We start from the raw sequence: 19041 nt of genomic DNA on the forward strand, positions 1-19041 counted from the left end.
ATGACTGCAGCACCTGACTGCCTAAGGCTCTGCTTACATTAAGTGTTAAGCCTGGGCTTGAGCTCTGGGCTTTGGCAGCAAGCCTGCTGTGCGGCTGCTGTTGAGATTGGAGCCTGACTGCGGCGTTCTCCTTTCTGTTCATGTGAGGCAGAGTCCAAGATCAGCTGCGCAGCAGGTCTGTTAGTGCTGCTGTGCAGGTAGTCCTGGAAACCTGCCTTCCAGGAATAGGAGTCATGAGGAGAGCGCCATTTGTTTCGGGAGTTCTCCTGCCTGTGAAGAAGGGATCTGTTCATGCAGTGCGTTGAGCCAGGGGAGAGTTTAGCTTGCCAGGCTCACCCTCCATGAACTGGTGAATTCAAGGCTTGGGTTATGGGGTGCTCCTCTGAGCTGTAGCAGGCATGGTTCTCATGAGTGACGGTGCACGCTTTCTGGGTGCCTTTAGATGGCGGAAAAAAACAGTCTCCTCTGTGGCACGCCTAGGATCTGGACGTAAAACCAGGAGATGACTCCTGACCTTAGACAAATGAGAGAACCTAGCGAGACAGGATAGTATGTGTCAGTGTATCAGTCCGGAGCCCCAGCATACTGATAGCCTGATAATTGTCAGTTTTCTGTAAGTGTAAGGGTAGCAGATTTCTTTTAGGGGGGGGGGGGGGGGGAAGACAGCAGAGCCTAAAACCATATCCTTTAGAAGATACAAGTAGGTGATAGAGCTGTCATCATTTACTGATGTAAGGCAGTAGATTTGGTGAGTGCATGGTGAGTGGAAGGGATAGGCTATTAAAGGAGGGTAAACAGCTTGTGCTTGATGTGACAGAAAATGGAAGGGTGATGTGGTTGGAGGAGGAAGTTGGGAAAATTATTTTTGGAGTACTGTGTGATGGAGGAAAAGGTGGATTACAAAGCTTATGTTCCAGACAGAAGTTTTACAGTTCAGTAAGTATCATAATATCAATGTCCTGCTTTGGGAACACTCTTAATAAGCTTATGAACTTGTGTTCATCTCTAAACTTCTGCTTTTGGTTGCTGATAACTCTAAATTACCCTTTTCCACCCCACGTGTCAGTTTGAGCAATAGGTAACAAGACTTCCTCCTGGGAGGAGACAGGATGCCTTCTGGGCTTGAATATCTTTCCTGTTCCTAGCTTATATGTATGTAAATTAAAAAATATTGATTTTGGATGGTAGCTCCTGAGATACAAAGATAACCTAAAATGGTGTTTTCATTGTATGTTCCCATCTGATATAACACATAGGATGAGCCATATGATGGGACTGGGGTTAAGTCTCCTCCCCAGCTTCTGGCATCTTTCTTCCAGCTTTCTTTGAGAAGATAAACAGTGATGCTGACAGGTTACGTATGTGAAGGCATTCACATTGCCTTAAGACATCCTCACCTGATGAATTCAGGGCCATCCAAGAAATTAGAAGAGACTCCCTTGGCTCCCGCATTAGACTTTTCTGTTTTCTTTTTTTTTTTAAAAAAAAAAAAAAAAGAAAGAAAAAAAAAAAGAAGCCTCTTTCACATTACACACTGTCTTTCAAAAAAAAAGTTTCTTCCATCTTTTAATAAGGAGTCGTTGCTGCTGGATTTCAGATTGAGGGACATCCTGTGCCTCCACTACCCTCTATCCTTAGAATAGTTATGAAGGTACTGATCTACAGCAAACTTGCTGCTGCAGGGTGAGTGCGCAGTAGGTAAATGCTTCATGTCTGCTAACAAAGTACTAAATCATGGTTTTCTTCTGAATCTTGCTATCGAGGACATTACAAAAGCAGAGTGGGAATTCCCAGCCAAAGGCGGCCATTTCAGTTGGTAGCTAACAAGATCCTACAGACATCAAAAAATAAAAGAGGTTCCCTGCTCCAGTTACAGCAACAGCCATGGAGCTTCAAAGAGGTCACAGGTGTGGAAATTGGAGGACTCTTAATGGAGACTGAGATAAAAAGGGATTCTCTAAAGCCTTGGATGTAAGTTTCTGATCTGAAGAGTGGTGAGTAATGCGATTGCTAGGAGGTATCTTTGGCTTTGCCTGGAGCACGCTAACAAGCAATCGAAACGCTTGCCCGCAGCCAAACTGTTCTTTCCCTTTCCACTCTTTAGAATAATAAAAGCATTACACACAAACCCCACTGTTAATGCAACATGTGGGTGAAGTTCCAGGCTATTGTGTATAAAACTCAGTCTTAATTCCAGCAGTAATTATAACTTGTTCCTCTCTCCCCTGTTGTATGGTGACACCACAGGAAGTGATGCAAAATTCTCTGTTTGTGCATGTGTTAACTTAGGCTGAGTGTAGGAACAGAGTCTATCTAGTCTCTTGATTTTTTTTCTTTTCCTGTCAAAGTCTCAGGTGTAATACTGTGTAAATGGAAACTTCTAGCATTTAACTTCAATGTTTTGTCTGTCTTCAGTTCTGTTAGGAGCTAGTTCTACTGCTTGTGGATATTTTGCTTCTTTTCTGTTTATAATGCATTCTGACATTTGTTTTCCTCTTTCTCTTGAGGCTGATTTTGTTCAAATTAGAGATTTCCTTGCAACACATGTTTTCTCATTTTCTAGTCTGCAGTATTTGAGGCAATCAGCACGTTAGGCTACAAGGTCCTGCCCTTGTCTATACTTGATAGAAAAAGCATAGTGAATACCACTAAAAATTCATCATTTGCTGCCAGCTATCTGTGGTAACCTTGCTATCTCCTGTTTGAACAGAAGGGATCCAGCAATTATTGCTGAATATAAAAGAGTTTTTAGCATTGCCTTTGTATGCAGTGTGAGAAAGTCCAAGGCTTTTTATTTATGCTGGTATATTACACCATATAATTGCATCCATCTTTTGATCTGTGGTATGAATTAGTTCCATTGAAAACATGTTTTCTATTTTTAAATCAGTCGTCTTGAACTAAGTTCTTGAAACATTCTGCTTTTTGCTCTTGTTTTTGTATAGATTTTCCATATTGTGCTGGGTTTAATATAATTGTTGACGTATTGGTTTTGATTTTTTTTTACTGTTTTTTTTCCCCTCTGTTTTGTATAAATCTCTTGGTGTTTTATGTTACAGTGTTGTATTTACTCAGATTGAGTATGTAAGTTATCTCATAATGTCTGAGCATTTTACAGTTCGGAAACGTGTGGTGGTGAAGTGCTGTTAGCCAGTGCTAGAAAGGGAGAGCAGAGATTTGGAGGCCTTAAGTGCTGTGTTTCCATACTTGACTTGATAGAGCACTGTGTTCAGTGATGGCTAGACTGGAAGCCCAGGGCTCCATCCATGGTCAGTAGGGACAGAGAAACATCTCCTTGAAACTCAGATCATAGGTGAGATGATCTCTGCAGGACTTTGTTTTTCTCCGCTGATCAGCAGCAGAGTCTAAATTCTGAACTTGAGTGCATAAATTGCAAATCTGAGGTTAAATAGGATTACTGGGACCCAAGTGACTCTTTCAAGGAGTTTCATATTCTCTCTGTCTTTTCTGTTGCTCTTGTGATGCTCACAAAAATTGTGAGCTCTGCTACCAGCAAGCTAGGGCTGCTGTCCCTATACCTGAGTAGCGCTGCAGTGTTTTCTTGTGTTCCCCAACCCAAAGTCATTTGCTGTTCTCTTTTATAATGCTTGATGGTATTTTCAAGTGGTCTGTACAGCAGCTTCTATGGTAGAGCCCTGGTCTGTGATGACGTCTCCTCTGTGTCATAAAAGGAGTAAACAAAATGGCACCTATCAAGTTTGGCAGAGCAGGAAAATGCCAGAAATTCCAAGCATTTGTTTCATGCCCCATACATTAGATGGTCCTTCTTGAGTTAAGACCCTTGCCTTGTCCTTCCCATGGTTGTAATGGGTGTTGAGACTGCATTTGTGCATGCGTTGTTCTTCCTTTGCAGTGGTTCTGCTTGGGGTGTGTGCTTGCTGGTTTTTTTTAATCAGTTCATGTTGATTCTTATCGTCTGTTTGTATAATAGTTTGGGGTTGATGTAATCATTGTTACATGTATTTCATTAAGAGATGTATGTGTGTACTTAGGTGTTTGCATAATTCATGAAGTCAAGTATGTTCACATACCCCTTGTTAGCACATGAGTGCATGTAGTAAGTACGTACTTCTTTGTATCAGTGGCTCATTGGGAAAGGTGCACTGTATTTATTTGGCATGTATATATGTAAAAAACCCACAAGCCTTACCATTTATTTTCTTTCTTCTACACCCACCCTAAAAACGTAAAGAAAAACACACACTTCTGCTAGGGTTCTAGGATAGTTTATTTTTTCATTCAGCCATTAGTTTATTCGTTCAGGAGTTGTACACTGGAAAAAAATTGCATCCATTAGACAGTGAGGGCTTTATTTATGAGGGGGGTGGTGTTTCAAAGGGGAGGCTGTCAAGTCCCAAAAGAGCCTTTCATGGTGTATTCTCAGCGTGCTTCTGAGGCCACTGCTCTGCTCATCAGGAGGAGAGGCAGAAATGTGGGCTTTACAGAGCAACTGTGTGTTTCACTGGTCCCTGTGCTCACTGACGTTTATTTACATATTGGGAGAGTAAATGGGTAGAACAGATGGCAACCAGACATTTGGTGGTTCTGTTCCCGTATGCTCCTCAGGGGTCTTGCATTCAGTTTTTGCAAAAAGCTTGTCCTATAGTGAGGAGAAAAAACCCAGGAGCCTGTTCACAACTATGAAACGCTTGTTGGGTTTTTGCTGTAGTGACAGATTAAAGCATTTAGTAAAATGTGAAATAATTGCAAGGTTTGTTTTACAAGTCCAGATACTTGTTCCTCAGGATAAGTCCATTGGTGTGTCTGTCTCTCTTTATTATTATTTCTTATTTTCACCACTGGAGTGAATGCATTTAGATTTGAAGCCAGCGACCTCTTCCTTCTACAAACTGAGTTTGAAAAGTACAGGTCTATTTTTATGAGTCTTGGATACCTTTTGGCCTTTTCTGCAAGTATTGTAACTCATTCGTGCTCTTCTAAAAATGGAGTATCTGAAAATTTTGCAGGATTTTCCAGGATATTTAATGTGTTTCTTCACTATTTACAGTTATGAAGCAGGACATTTACTTCCATACCAAGTTGAATTTTTTTCTTACTTTTTTGTACACACTGGAATGTTGGAGCAGGGCTGCTCCAGAGTGCTGGGCAGCTTGCTTTAGTGGTTTGGGTTGGTTGTTTTTTTTCCAGTGTGTGCATGTTGTTTGTTTTAGAGAAGTGATAATTAAAACACTTCTCCTGGGCAAAACCGTAATATAAAATACACATTTTGAAAATATGTTAAAAGGGGCGATGCAGGTCAGGTTTTGAATGTGTAAAATTCTCAACCTGCACATTGTTCTGTTCCTTCCTATAAAGCAGCCAGGTGTTTCTCAGTAAAGTGGGGAGAAATCAAATGAAAATTGAAGAGCTTGACCTTTTGCACAGCATGCCAAATCAGCAGCTCTAACAGTTTGTGACATGATGAATTCCAATGACTTATTGGTAAACACATGAAACTACCTAGCATTTGTAGGAGAACCTGTCAAATAATGTAAATACCAGACCTCAGTTAGTCTCACCTACAATGTGGAATCTCCTAGTATAAGATAAAGTCTGTAAAGCAAACCTTTCTATAATAAACCTTTCTGTAATACAAGGTCAATGCTGAACGAGTTCGCTTTGAACCAAGATAGTTTTCAAGAGTTAAAAGAATTACTGATCCTCCGTGAGTTAATCAACTCAGGTTTTACCAAATATTTTCTAGTGCCCTTCTTATTTAATAATGTCTCTTAAAAAGACAAAACTAGAAAGCCATGTCATGCTCTGTAGGGAGGCTTACCATAGTAAATGGTAGCACAGAAAGTGAGAATGGTAAATGTCAAGAAAGAAACACTATCTTCTTGAGACGCGTTTAGAAGGTTGATCATTAACAAAAAATAAAGTGGAAACTTGCTACTTTTCTGTAGGCCATGCTGCAAAAATATTATGTTAGGATTAGTTTAAATGAAGATAATTGCCGAACTAGTAGATTTTTGGCAATATATTCCACAACCCATGTGAAACACAGAAAATTGTTTCTAAGAAAGAGGTTTTAGCCAGAATATGTTGATAGTGTGCGTGGTTAATGAAGCTGCTAAATCTCGCTCAATATGTGACAGTGTTTCTGTGATATATGCAGCAGTTCTTTTAAATACTTAGTAAGGCACTTTGGAATCCTTTGAGATCAAAATTAAATACAAGCCTGTTATTAAATAGGACCTAACTTCCTCATATTTTTTTTTTATATGGGGTATTGCTGGTTTTAGGAAATGTATTTCTAAACTGAGCCCACCATCGCAGTGCAATTACTGAGTAAATCACATCCTAGATAGTCTTTGCTTTTTTCTTCCCCCGATAAAATAACATAGTTTAAATATCTTTTCCAGTGGTTTGTAGCCAGATGCAAAGTCAGCTAAAAAAGATTTCTTCAGAAAGATTTCTTTTCTACATCATTATGTAACTAAAAGTAGCTGTTGTAAATACTGCAGTATTTCATGGCAGTCTTGAAATCCATGGCTTCTGGGTCCCAGTTCCTTCCCTTAGGAGCAGAGGATGGCAGTTTGGATGGTCACATATTCTTTATGGTCCAGAGCTGGATAAGCATTAACCAAATAACTAATTCAGTAACAGCAGGACTCAAGAAAAGTGAACTGGTAAAAACAAGTAACTATTTTTGGCAGAATATGGCAGACCCTGTGTTTTTTAAAGTAAAGAGAGAGAAAAAAAAAAAGAAGTTACAGAAAAAGCTATGGATGTATTTGTTGTTGAGTCCTCAAATGCTAATCCATATGTGGTCATTTGTATCTCTGAAGGCTTTGGGTTTTTTTTTCTTCTTTTGCAGACTGATGTCTTGGTGTTGAGCTGCGATCTGATCACAGATGTTGATTTATATAAAGTTGTGGATCTCTTTCGGACACATGATGCTACTGTCTCCATGCTGATGAAGAAAACTCATGAACTCACAGAAGTGGTACCAGGACAGAAAGGGAAAAAAAAGCCAGGTGTGTAGATAAGAATACATATATTTATTTATTAATAAGTGATAGAGAAACCACTGGTATGTATGATATGTTTAGTTATCAATCCCAGAGCAAAAGAAATAAAAAAGGTACAGATACCCTATTTTTCCTCACATTCTCTGGTGGGGGTGTGACTTGGTTTTTTCCAGCTCAGAATTAAGTATTAGACTCGTGTAATCTTGCAGGCTCTGATCCAAAGCTTACAAGAGTTAAGGGAAAAGCTCCAGGTGACTTCAGTGAGTTTTGGATCAAACCCTAAATTTTTGTTACATATGAACATTAAAACCGTTAGGTTTTTCAAGAGTACTAAGCATCAGCCAGATTATAGCTGGGAATTTTACCACTGACTGTAGGGACCAGCGTTAGGTGGGTTACAAATACTTCTAGAAATTCTCCCCTCTCATCGTATGTACTGAATTACTCTTCTGAGATCACATCCAGGAGCCTTTTGCTAGGCAAAACTCCCACTGATTTCAAGGACTTGGTTAGATGCTTATCTTGTCCCTCTTACCATAATATCTTAGTTAGTGCCTTGTAATCTTTAATGTATCTATTCACACAACACTGCTGTAAGGCAGGGCAGGGCTATTATCCCTATTTTACTTGTATGCTGAAAGTACTAAATACCATGCAGTTGTTCCCATACCATACCTCTCATTTTCTTTTAATGATATCTGTTAAATTGCTGAGGCTTGATTATTGCTAGCTTAGTGGGTCCTGGTCCATGATTAAAGCTCAGAGGCATTACAGTAATACGAATAAGAAAGCGTAGCTTCAAACTATTTGAGAGAGGAGTGAAATGCCAGCCAACAGTTGGACTACGTGTGTGTCTGAAAGTGGAGGAAATGTGTTTTTAAAAGAAAGCTCCATGAAAAGATTTTTCTGGAGCAAAGTGTAAGATTAGTAGGGCTGAAAGCATTTAGGACTTGGACTCTCAAACAGCTCTAAACCCCCCTGTTTTTGAAAAGGCAATCTAAATGATAATGGCACATAAAACATTGTCAAGAACACTACTACAGCCACAGAGTTTAGCATTCAGGAGGTACAAACTAACAGGTCCATGGTTACACATCATAGAGCTGCCCAGTACACAAGCTTTGAGCACACAGGTTGGGGGTGAGGAGGTCTGTGAGGATAAACAAGATCATCTGAAGACTCTTCACAAATATAAACACATCAGGTTGCACATGCATTCTTAATTTGCTTGTTTTTTAATGTCTGTGCTTGACTTTGTAGCATAACTCTTCCTACATGACTTGTTAAAATTTGTGTGTGATTTCTCAGGACTGTAAAAGACCAAACTTGAAAACATTGAAATTCCATCATGTGGAAGTGTTTTGACACCCACAGTGTTTTTCTGTGGGGCTGGATGCTAAGGTCTCTCACTCAAAACTACTTTACTTGAGCTGTCATGGATAGCACTAATAAGTTGTTTTCTATGAACTGCCTCAGATGAGACATGAACCCTACCAGACCTTTTTCAGTCATTTGCTAAAAGCAGGGGAGTGCTGAGACAGGAGTTTTGGGTTCTTCTCCAGGTTCTGGAGAGGGGCAGTACATTTTAGGGAGCACCAGACCCTCCTGCCTTTCATTAACTGCTTGACTGCACGCACCCTGTTGCTGTCAACATTGTCCTAGCTCATCCCTATCTCTTTTTGCATGCTGGCTTCTTGCCACCACCAGCTTCCATTCTTGTTCTCTTTGCTTAGTCTCTTCCTTCAAGGATCCTGGTCAAGAGTCCAGCTTCTCTTTCTCATATATTACTCTTTTCTTTCACTACCAGTTCCACTTCTCATCTTGACCTGCTTCATCTATCTGCCCATAGTCTCCCCTTCCCCTTCCCCCTGTGGTCCAGTGTCCTTTCACAGACGGCCCCAGTTTCCACCAGTTTTCAGGGACTACTTTCCCTTCCACCCTGTCTTGCAGAGTCCACATTTTTTATGCTTTTCTTTCCCCTCACCCTTGTGAGCTTATGAGTTTTATTTCCGTGTAAAAAACAGGTTGCAGAAACACAACAAATTAAGCTCTTTCCGATGGAGCAGTCATCACAGTGTGGCTGTGGAGCCTCATGGATTATGTGCTTTGCTTGTACCACCTGATGGTACTTTAGATGACACCTGCTATTTGATCAGTTCTAGGAGCTGAGAAATTGAAACAACCTTCCCTTAAGAATAAAATATGCAGAATTTTTTGCAGCAAAAATAGAAGTCTTGAAAGAGCACGTGAAACTGCAGTTTTTCAAAGGTTTATAATGGAGTCAGATGGCAGAAAGTACACTCCTGATACACAGGTCAGCAGTGCTTACTGAGTGTCATGCTGCTGCTCTGAAGAACTGGAATACCAGAGCTTTTCAAGCGGAGGGCCACCTAACTATTTAAGCTTAGGCTAAACACTTTTTTATTTTCTTTAGCCTTAGAAGCAGCTGAACTCTTTTCGCTGAAGTTTTCCAAATGTTCCTCTTAAGGCAGGTACCTGGCACTGGAAATTCATCCCAAACAGTTAAAATTTGATTAAGCTTATAAGCAACTGAAGACAAGATATTAACGTGGAATGTTAGGCAGCTTTTCATAGTATGTGGCACTATTAGCTCCTTCTCTAAATCATGACATATATATTTCTATGTACTTGGTACTGTACTGTTCAAGTGTTAGTATTAAGAAATGGATCCTTAGTCCTGACAAGCCACTAGATATATTTGCAGCTTTATTGTTTCACTGTTCCTACAAATTCATTCATTTTTTTGAGAAGCAGCAGCAAGGATTTTATTTCACATGTGTCATGGAATCCAATACAAAGTTGTTGCTTTCAGGATATTACTGAACATTCAAGAACTGTGATATAAGGAACGATTTTTAAATCAGCATGAAGTGCAGTATTAAGCAGCTATAAATTCATACTGATGGTTTCCTGAAATGCTTGACATAAATCAGCTGCCAGCTACAGAGTGAAGTTCATTGGCTTTTATATTTAGGGGATCATATATTGACAATAATAATCTCACTGGCTTTTTTAATTGATCAATAAGAGGTATAGCAATAAAAAAAAAAGGGGGGGGCGCAAAGTGCTAGTGAATGGTAGTAACCCAAATAAACAGTGTTAGGAATTCAGACACCCGGAATGGAGCCATGTGCTTAAAGATGACCTGCAAGGGATTGAGTGGAAAAGAGTGTCTGAATCTTTCTGTGTATAAAGAAAGGCAGAAAAGATGGGGATGGTGACTCTTTCCTGCTTGTTTTTCTTGTCTTGAAAGCAGCAGGCATGTCATCACTGGTATTCCCTGTGTTTGCCAGAAGACCTCTTGGTGGTCTTGCAGGCAGCATCGTGTGAATTCTCTCCCTTTAATTGAAAGGGTGGGGATACTGAATCTTTAACAAAGGTGTCTTTTTCCCAAGTGTCAATTAATTATGTTTGATTAAAAAGCATTTTAGGAAATCTGACTGAAAATTATTTCTTCTCATCACTGAATTGCTCAACTTCCATTTTCTTGTGATGTCATGATTTCTTTAGGTCATTAAAGCCCTTAAAATTGATGGGCATCTAATTTCTAAGGTAACTAATAAATTGTAATAGCTGTGTCAAATCCTTATTTATCTATTGTGAGGAGGCAAAACACATCCTGCATTCCATGTTTATATTTTAATTGATTTTTTTAGTTACTATCACTGCAACTTTAACATTTTTTCTCATACTTCCCTTGCAGGGATTTTGTAAACTAGTTATGTATTTGTTCTTCCATTTATTTTTTCCTCACTAAGTAATGCTAGTGTGATTTGAAGCAGCACTCTGGTATCTCTGGATAATTGATTTTAGTAATAAGTTTTGTCTTTTCTAAATTACAGAAGTAATGCTATTTATTGCCAGTGTACAGGGAAAAACCTGACCTGGCATCCACCACACACACACAAAAAAATAATAGCACTCTCACATGATTTCACTGTGTGTTTCTTACCTATCCACACAAGCAAGAGAAACCGGTTTGGTGGCAGTCATGTACTTGGTCCCATTTTCATCAAGTGTTCTTTTTCCCTTTTTGTTATTGCATAGACCTTTGCTATAGCAGTTTAATATGTCATGTTACTGTAGGAACAGTCAGGAGATGGGTAGCCATGATCTGAACTTTGAGAGAAGTGTTGGTACCTTCACACAGGAATATCGGTCACTGTTGTGTTTCTAGCCTATCAGGAGACCCCAGTTAGGTGGCAGTGGCAATGGTTGATTAGCCCCTACTCTCAAACTTCATTGCCCTCCTTAGCATGAAAATCAGCACTGCTTTCAAGACTTATTTCTAAGTTTTTGCAGCAAGTGAGCTTTATCCTAATTGTACTTAATTTGTCATAGTGTTACGTGTTGAGGCCCATTTTTGTACTACTTTGCTGTATGATTAATTTCTGAGAAGGGATGGGGGGATTTCTGAAGACAGTATTCTTGATCACTTGGATCAAAGACTGCCAATAGGAGAACTTTCAACAGCTGTGTAGATTTGATTGTATTTTGATAGTGGTTGTTGCTATGGTAACTCTGAAGGAACAGGTAAAAGTAAAATAAGGGATGGGGCTGAACTGGGGAAAACAGGGTTAAAAATAGTTTGGCTGAGAAAAGATCTTAGAGAATTAACTACTTATAGAGCATGCTGTTACTCCAGTGTGGTTAAAGGCTTAGAATTTAGGAGATTGAATATTTGCCAGGTTGGCCCAAAATAATAGTATTTAGTGGGAGAGAAGAGGTTTTTGTTAGAACTGTACCATGGCATTCTTGTACAGCCTGTGTTCCTGTAATGATCAGTGTATCATTGCCACCAGAGTGGCTCATGCTACAAAGTGCAAGTTAGAATAAGCTGCCACCACTGTATTCAGATGCTGTGGAAAACTGTTCAGAAACAAATGCTTTACATTTCAGTAGACCAAAGTCACTATTGATGCACAGTTACTGACTGCAGGAGATGGGAACTGTCACAATTAATATATGTGACTATTACGTATTCTCTTGGTTGGCAGTTTTATAAATAGATACTTAAACCAAGTTAACCTACCCAGAAACATCAGTGGTAGGAGTCTTAGAATCTATACCTTTATGTGTGTGTGTATGTGATTTAGGTTTTCTATTGCTATCAGTATTTATCTGATATAGGAGATCAGTTGCAAAGTAGTTAATGTCTCAAATGAAATCATAATCCTCTCCAGACCACCTAATTCTAATGTGGAGTGATTTATGATGAGGAAGAAGCAGTTGGATTTTGAAGAACTCTCTGCTTGCCTGGGGTTTGTTGTTGTGTAAATTCAGGTAGCAGGTTTTGGTTTTATTTTTTTTTCTTTAAAAGAAAAAAAAAGAAGAGAGAGAGAGAGAAGGAAAGCACAGCTCAGGATGGAGTGTTGCATGTCAGGACCTGTAGTTGGCACCGTCATAAAAAGGATGCAAAAACCTTGCAGGGCCAGTGTTTTGAATGTCGTGATATATATCAGCTACTCTGACTGAAGAGAAGTTAATAAATATTGTGGGTAACTTTTGCAAATTCATTGATTTGCTGGGTTAGTCTGAAACCTAGTATGTCGTATTTTGGGGGTGGTTGGTGGTCCCATTTGTCTTTCCAGCCTGCATTAAGACAGCGTTATATAATGACTGTGTTTGATTTTTCTACTTCAGTGGAGCAGCGTGACTTCATTGGCGTGGATGACACAGGAAAAAGGTTGCTCTTCATGGCTAATGAAGCTGACTTGGATGAAGAACTTGTCATTAAAAGATCCATCCTTCAGAAGTAAGCTTATGAGTCCTTGTAATAGAAACTGAACTTGGGATGGGGGAAAATAACTGTGGACTAGGAGTGATGGTTAAAGACAAAGTAGGATGAGAACGGAAGAGGAAAAGCAGCTTTTGCAATATTCAGGGAGCAGTATTTTATTATGCATTACATCATTACAACCAGTTGATAGGCTTGTCTGATACCTTTATTGTGAAAAATTCCAGGGAAAGAGAAGGAATGGGTGGAAAGGTAACTCTCCTTGAAATCAAGCCAGTATCGCTATAGTTCAGATACAGTTTAGATTCAGAGATTCGGAAGTGGTAGGCCTATGTCCATAAATGAAATGCTAGTCTCACTGGCTAAGTCCCAAATGGATTTACAGAGTATCCAAGAGAGGATCTCAGGATTGCATGACACTTTTCTGCATATAAGGCACAAAACCTCAGCTGTCTTTCCAGGCCCAAAAAGATTCATTAGAGGATCTGTGTTATATCCACCATTAAACTGCACTGGGGACTTGGATGAATTTATTAAATACAGCAGACTAGCTGAGCTTCCTGCAGTAACTGAGCTTCCTGCACAGCGTAATTCATATCCATTAGTAGAAGAAGGAAGGATAGCTTGTTGCTCTTTACACTCTTCCATACAGTGATTTTAGTTTTCTCAGACACACGTTGTCTGATGTGTTCTGTGGAAAGCTCTGCTGGCCTCTTGAGAGGCCAGCCTTTGTAGTCTGTCCCAGGCTGACAGTCGGACTTTCACCTCTGTGAGATTAGACACCTGTGGGGCAGCCATCTGAGAACTGGGAAATTCATCCATGTGGACCTTGTAAGTCAAGGATGCGGACATCTGAGGTCTGCTCTCAAATAAATCTCTTCTGTGAAAATGCGTCTGGTGTATGCTGCAGGCCACAGCTAGGTGTAATCTTTCCTTGAACAGCCTGCTACCAGATGCGAGGGAGATGCTGTGTGCCCATGGAAAGATGACCCCTCTTCTGCCAGAGTTTAAGGATTACCCTAGAAGGAAGGTGGTCAAGAGTGAGCCCTGTTAACTGCTGTGATGGAGAGAGCCTGTCCCAGCATGTTCCCACTGGCTCTTTCTTGGGTTTTTGTTGGGCATGGCAGGGACCAAGCTGCAGGTAAGCCTTCTGTGCATACACCGCAGCTGATCTGCATAGTGTAGGAAATTCAGCACTGTTGCATGCTGTGGTTTTGTGCAAACAAAGACTAATAGATCTATTTTGGGCTATGAAGGAATATTTTATATACTTTTAGTGATAGACTTGTCTTTATGGCTTTCTCCTAGCACTGGAGGGTGACTATGGTATAATGACTTAGAAATTGCTGTAACATGTGTGATCTTAGTTGACCTCTGATTTTACAGGTTCATCTAACCAGAGGATTGTCATTCCTGTTACCCTACAGCAAAATTAATCAGGCTTTATCCTGCAGGCCAAACTTTGCCTTCAGGAACACCTGTTCAATTACATTGTCTTCAGCAGATTTTCTTGAGCATAACTGTTTGGGATTTGGTACATGTAGTGATGGTAATATATAGATGTGATAAAAATCTGTATGTGTCCCTGTCTTTCTTACATTTCCGTATGCACAGGTATGAAAGCTAATGTATAGAGTTAGCCACCCTCCAAGTAAAGCCCACAGATGATGGGATAGTCTGGAAGCATAAGGAGAGAAGATCTGCTAAGTGTTAAAAAGAAGAAAAAAAAACAAAATTAAGACAAAAATGCTTTGAAGCATCAGGCAGAAGCACTGGGCCAGTATCCACCTGGGTGAGCCTCTGACATCTGAAACTGGCTGCTGTGGACGCACATGCGCTCTCTTGGTTTTACAGCTGCCATCTCGGAGAAGCTCTGAGGGAAGCAAAATATTATATGGAAATTGTCAAATATTTTCAAATGAGGCAATTCTAGGGTAGAAAAACTGTGGGAGCTCTAGGAAGACAAAGTGTTGGCAGCTAATGATGTTTTAACCACTGTGTTGTCTAGACCTGCTCAAGCTCTGACTTTCTCATGTGAGAAACAAAAGCAACGCTTAAAAAGATCTTTGAAGTTGTCTTTTTTTTTTTTTTTTCTTATACATCATAGTAAAGCAAGGAGAGGAGAAAAAAAAAAAAGAGAGCAAGCCCGATCTTGTTTTCTTTGTGGATCACTTGAAGTGACTGACTTTCAGCTACCATGTTGGCCGTTTCTTGATCTCTGGATTTTGTTTTGATGAAATAACAGACTTTGTGGCAAGATGGGAGAATTTCCAGTACACTCATTCATTCCTCTGTAAAATACAATAGACATCTTGAGGGGGTTGCTTTTGTTTGTTTTGCTTTTAATGTCCCTTTAAAGGGCTATAGTGGTCTTGTGACATGAACTCTAGAATTCCTTCAGTGGTTGTTTTGCTCTTCAGATCCTTTTCTTTTTCTATTTTCTTTTTTCCCTCCTTTTTTGAGGAGGCGCATGGAAGGAGGGAGGGACAAGGAAAGAGTGGTGAAAGGAATGGGAAGATGAACTTTTCTTTAAAGCTAGGAATCTCGTTACTGGTAAAAATCTAGATCCCATACCGAAATGGTTCAAAGGACCTTTGGCTTCCCCTCCTCACAGGAGGGAAGTTGTGTTGACAAAACATCCAAAGCTGTAGAACGCTAATTTAAATCCTTGAAGAAAAACCTTTTTCCTGACCTTTGCCTTCTTCCTATCATTGGATTTCACGCTCTTCACTTTCCTGCCATAAAAGAGCAGCTGGTGGGGAGGGACAGGGGAAAACACACATTCTCTTGAGTACCTGTTGAGTATTAAATATTTATTTGCTCTTGACTCAGATATTTCGTAATAAAGTAAGTGTTACAGAATGAAACATTTTAATAGGATTTCTAAGTTCATGGTGTAACCTGTTATTCTCTTTCTCAGTTTGGTTAGGATTTCTTTTCCAGATTTGCTGTTTTGATTTGTTTTGGGGTTTTGAGAGTTGTGGATAGCCATTTTGGTTTTGAGAACGCCTCTCCTTGTTACACCACAGAAAGGAGTCTGGATTTTGCTCCTTTGCTTGCCAGAGCAAATCTGGCAAAGCTTTCCATTCAGCTGTTAAAATTGTTCTTTTTTTCTTCTTTTTTTTTTTTTCTCTTGTGCTGTTAATTACCCTGATAACAAGTCCCACAGGTAGCATCCTCCCTCCAGTAAACAAGTGCAAAATAGTATCAAATACATCCATCCAGGCATATTTTGGTGTGCGTCAGGATGGGCCAGGAGACAAATTTATTGGTGGTGCCTAGAGAGACTAATGCTGCTGGGGAAAGCATTTTCAAGGAAATGGTTCCCTGTTTGAGTAATGAGAGCTTATAAAAAGCCATGAACAGCCTGTGCATGTCATTCACTTTGGCAAATAGCTGCAAGATGAGATACTAGAATGAAAGAAATACAGTTTGGGGAAGTTTTGGAGCCAGCTTAGGGGCCTTTGAAGAGAAAAAAATAAAGTTATGTGCTCATCCCTGGAGCCTGGTTTTGCCGGTGACATCTCTCTGACTTGGGTCTTGGCAGGATGAAGGAGTGAGGAAATGATGAGAATTCCATAGCTGCTGCCTTTGCTTTTGGAGGGGGCAAAAGTATTTGTTTTCAAAGCACGATTACAATGGACAGGGAGCGTTTTGCTCCACCTCTGATATTTATGGTCATGCAAAGTGAGACAGTAAAAGACACCTGTTGGAGCAGGTCTAAATTTGGAGCATTTCCTTTCAAGATCTTGTGGGCTGTGTAAGGGTGAGTTCAGCCTTCGTGGGTGTTCTGTCTGCACAGACGCAGGTGCAGGGCTTCTCCTAGAGAATATGTTAATAAATCACCGTGACAATTCCAGCTACTTATTACCTCATGTGCTTCAGACAGAAAGGAATATCTCATCTATAAATATATACAGTACTAACATTAGTAATCTTGAAGTAACAATACAGATCTGTTTTTAATAAAAAGAGGGGGGTGAGATGGGAGATTTTTTTCTTCCTTTTCCCCTTGCATCATGAGGGTAAAAATGAATGGTGCAGTATGATTTTAAAAGTCAGTGTTGCCAAGTGGGTAGGTAATGGGAGTTCAGGAATAGCTTTGATACACTTGATTTCCTTTCTGTTGCCTTGGGATATTGCCTGGTTTTTTTTTCTACTGATAATTTGTTTTAAATAAGCGGATCATATATAAACACACTACAACTTCCTTTGTGTTTCTCTTCTCTGAAACTGCCCTCCTTGGGAAATTGGCATCTCTGAAATACTCTGCCACTGCTATGGTGGTTCTTTTGATTTTTTTTTTTTTCTTGTAAAATCTACTTCCATGAGAAAGAATGGCACAGGTATAGGCAGATGTTCCACTGTGTATAGCATCCTAAACTAGATCATGGGCAGATGTCCTCTTCCAGATCCAGCTGTGCTGGTGAAGGGGGCCACCACCTCCAGCTTGCCCCCAGCTGGATGTATGATCGAGTACTTCATAAGCCACGTGTCAAAATGAATTGCATTACTTTTAATAGATTAAACAGCAGGACTTTGATAATTTGGTTCTTTTTACTTTGTGTGTTAGGGAATCATCTCCACAAGCAGTACCACTGGCAGGGAAGGAAGGGACGCAATAACCCAACTCAGTAGGAAAATCCTGAGGAGCAACTCGGGGCAGACCAGGGAGCAAAAACTCTTTGCTGTACTCAGCTGTCTACAGGATGAATGTACAAGTATTAGCTTTAGTGGTATTCCCGTGTTGGAAAAGTCAGTAGTTTTCACTATTGGCAAATTTTTGTTACTAAGTTTGCTTTGCATTCAAGTGATATTTTGAGAAATGCCATGGAAAGATGTTGGATATATCTTTTTTTCTTTAAAATATGACTTTTAGAGAGCGATGTGTAGATCTTCATGTCTTTCCTGTTAGTCCAGATCTGCTCTTGCAGTTATTCCAGATGTGCTCTTTTCATAAATAAAAATAAAATTTTCTGACTAGCATCAGAAAATAAGTCAGGTTCTTTTTGGCTCCTCCATCACAAAAATAGAAATTGTATGTGCTGATTTAGGTAATAATCCTTTTGCAGATGCACAAGCCAGAAAAGAATCTGGTTCCCCTTCCCAGAACTGAATTGGTTTCACAGTACTAGTAGGAATTTAGAAAGTTGTAAAAAGTTATTTTAGCCAGTAAAGCAAGCGGATCTGACTCTGAATCAAAACAGGGAAACTAGGTCTATTGAATAAGAGGGTGTGATTTTTACACACTAACTTCTCAGACTATAACCACACTTTAAAAATGTTGTCGTAGCTTTAATCATATTTCTTTACAAAAGAGGATTTTGCTGAACATTTCAGAAAAAGATACTGGCCTGTGAGTTGTTGTTTGAGCCATCAGTTGGGAGTAGATGTTCTCAAGATGCCCTTGGAGGCCTTGCATGCCTGTTGAGAAGTTTCTCAGTTCACCGAGAGTAGCTGCTATAACTAAAAGGAATTAATTTTCTCAGAAAGTTTGCCCTTTTTATTATGCATTTAAACTTTGCTCAACTTGCTCTGCTTTTTCTGTAAATATGTTGGGGATGAGCGTAGTCATCAACTTCAGAAATGGAGTATTTTTAAAACACTTTATTGTTTCTAAAATGGATGTAGCCAAATATAAGGAAAACATTTTAATTTGGTGCTTTTATATGTTATGCTTGTACAATAAACGTGAACACACTATCAAAGCAGTTAGATGTTGACTTTATGTTTTAAAGAACATACTGCTATTACTGATTTTAATACTGTTGCTTCCAAGGAATGTACAGCATATCCAGGTCCTTTTTATAAAAGAAAGGTCATGCCGTGTCTTGACAGCTTGTACAGGCAAGAGGTCATGAATCTTAGAATCTGTAATATTAGCAGGAGCTTCTATTGAATGTACCTATAGACAGACTTATTGGCAACAGATTTAATTTTACTGAAAGATTCTTGCCAGCATTACAGTACGCATAAGACTAAAAGCAGAGAGCGTGAGGCTCAACATTTGGTTTCTAATCGTCAGTAAATGTATGTTGCGCGGATTTTCATTAGTCATTTGTCTGTCTGTCTGCTGTGGTCTCAGACCATCACTTAGCCCGTGATTTGGTTTTACTTTTCAGAGGTTTCAAAAGGGGAAGGGATGACTGTATTGCTTGGACACCCTCGAGTCCATGTGACTTGGTAAATGCAGTGTTCTGGATGAGTCATCAGGTTGGACAACACTGAAGTTGAATTTCATTGTTACTCTAAGCCAGGCTTGGGTCTTGAAGAGATGACAAATGGGCT

General features: G+C 39.7%; 1 protein-coding gene across 2 annotated transcripts in view; it reads left to right on the forward strand.

The window, feature by feature from the left end:
• EIF2B3 (eukaryotic translation initiation factor 2B subunit gamma) overlaps positions 1-19041 on the forward strand; it is a 104450-nt gene that overhangs the window by 14538 nt on the left and 70871 nt on the right. For both annotated transcript variants that reach the window (XM_049807661.1, XM_049807662.1), the window contains exons 4-5: positions 6842-7001; positions 12660-12771. In XM_049807661.1, coding sequence (XP_049663618.1) covers positions 6842-7001; positions 12660-12771 — 272 coding nt within the window. The remainder of the gene's footprint in view (positions 1-6841; positions 7002-12659; positions 12772-19041) is intronic.

The sequence above is a fragment of the Accipiter gentilis genome, chromosome 8, assembly GCF_929443795.1.
Source record: "Accipiter gentilis chromosome 8, bAccGen1.1, whole genome shotgun sequence".
NCBI classification, from domain to species: Eukaryota; Metazoa; Chordata; class Aves; order Accipitriformes; family Accipitridae; genus Astur; species Astur gentilis.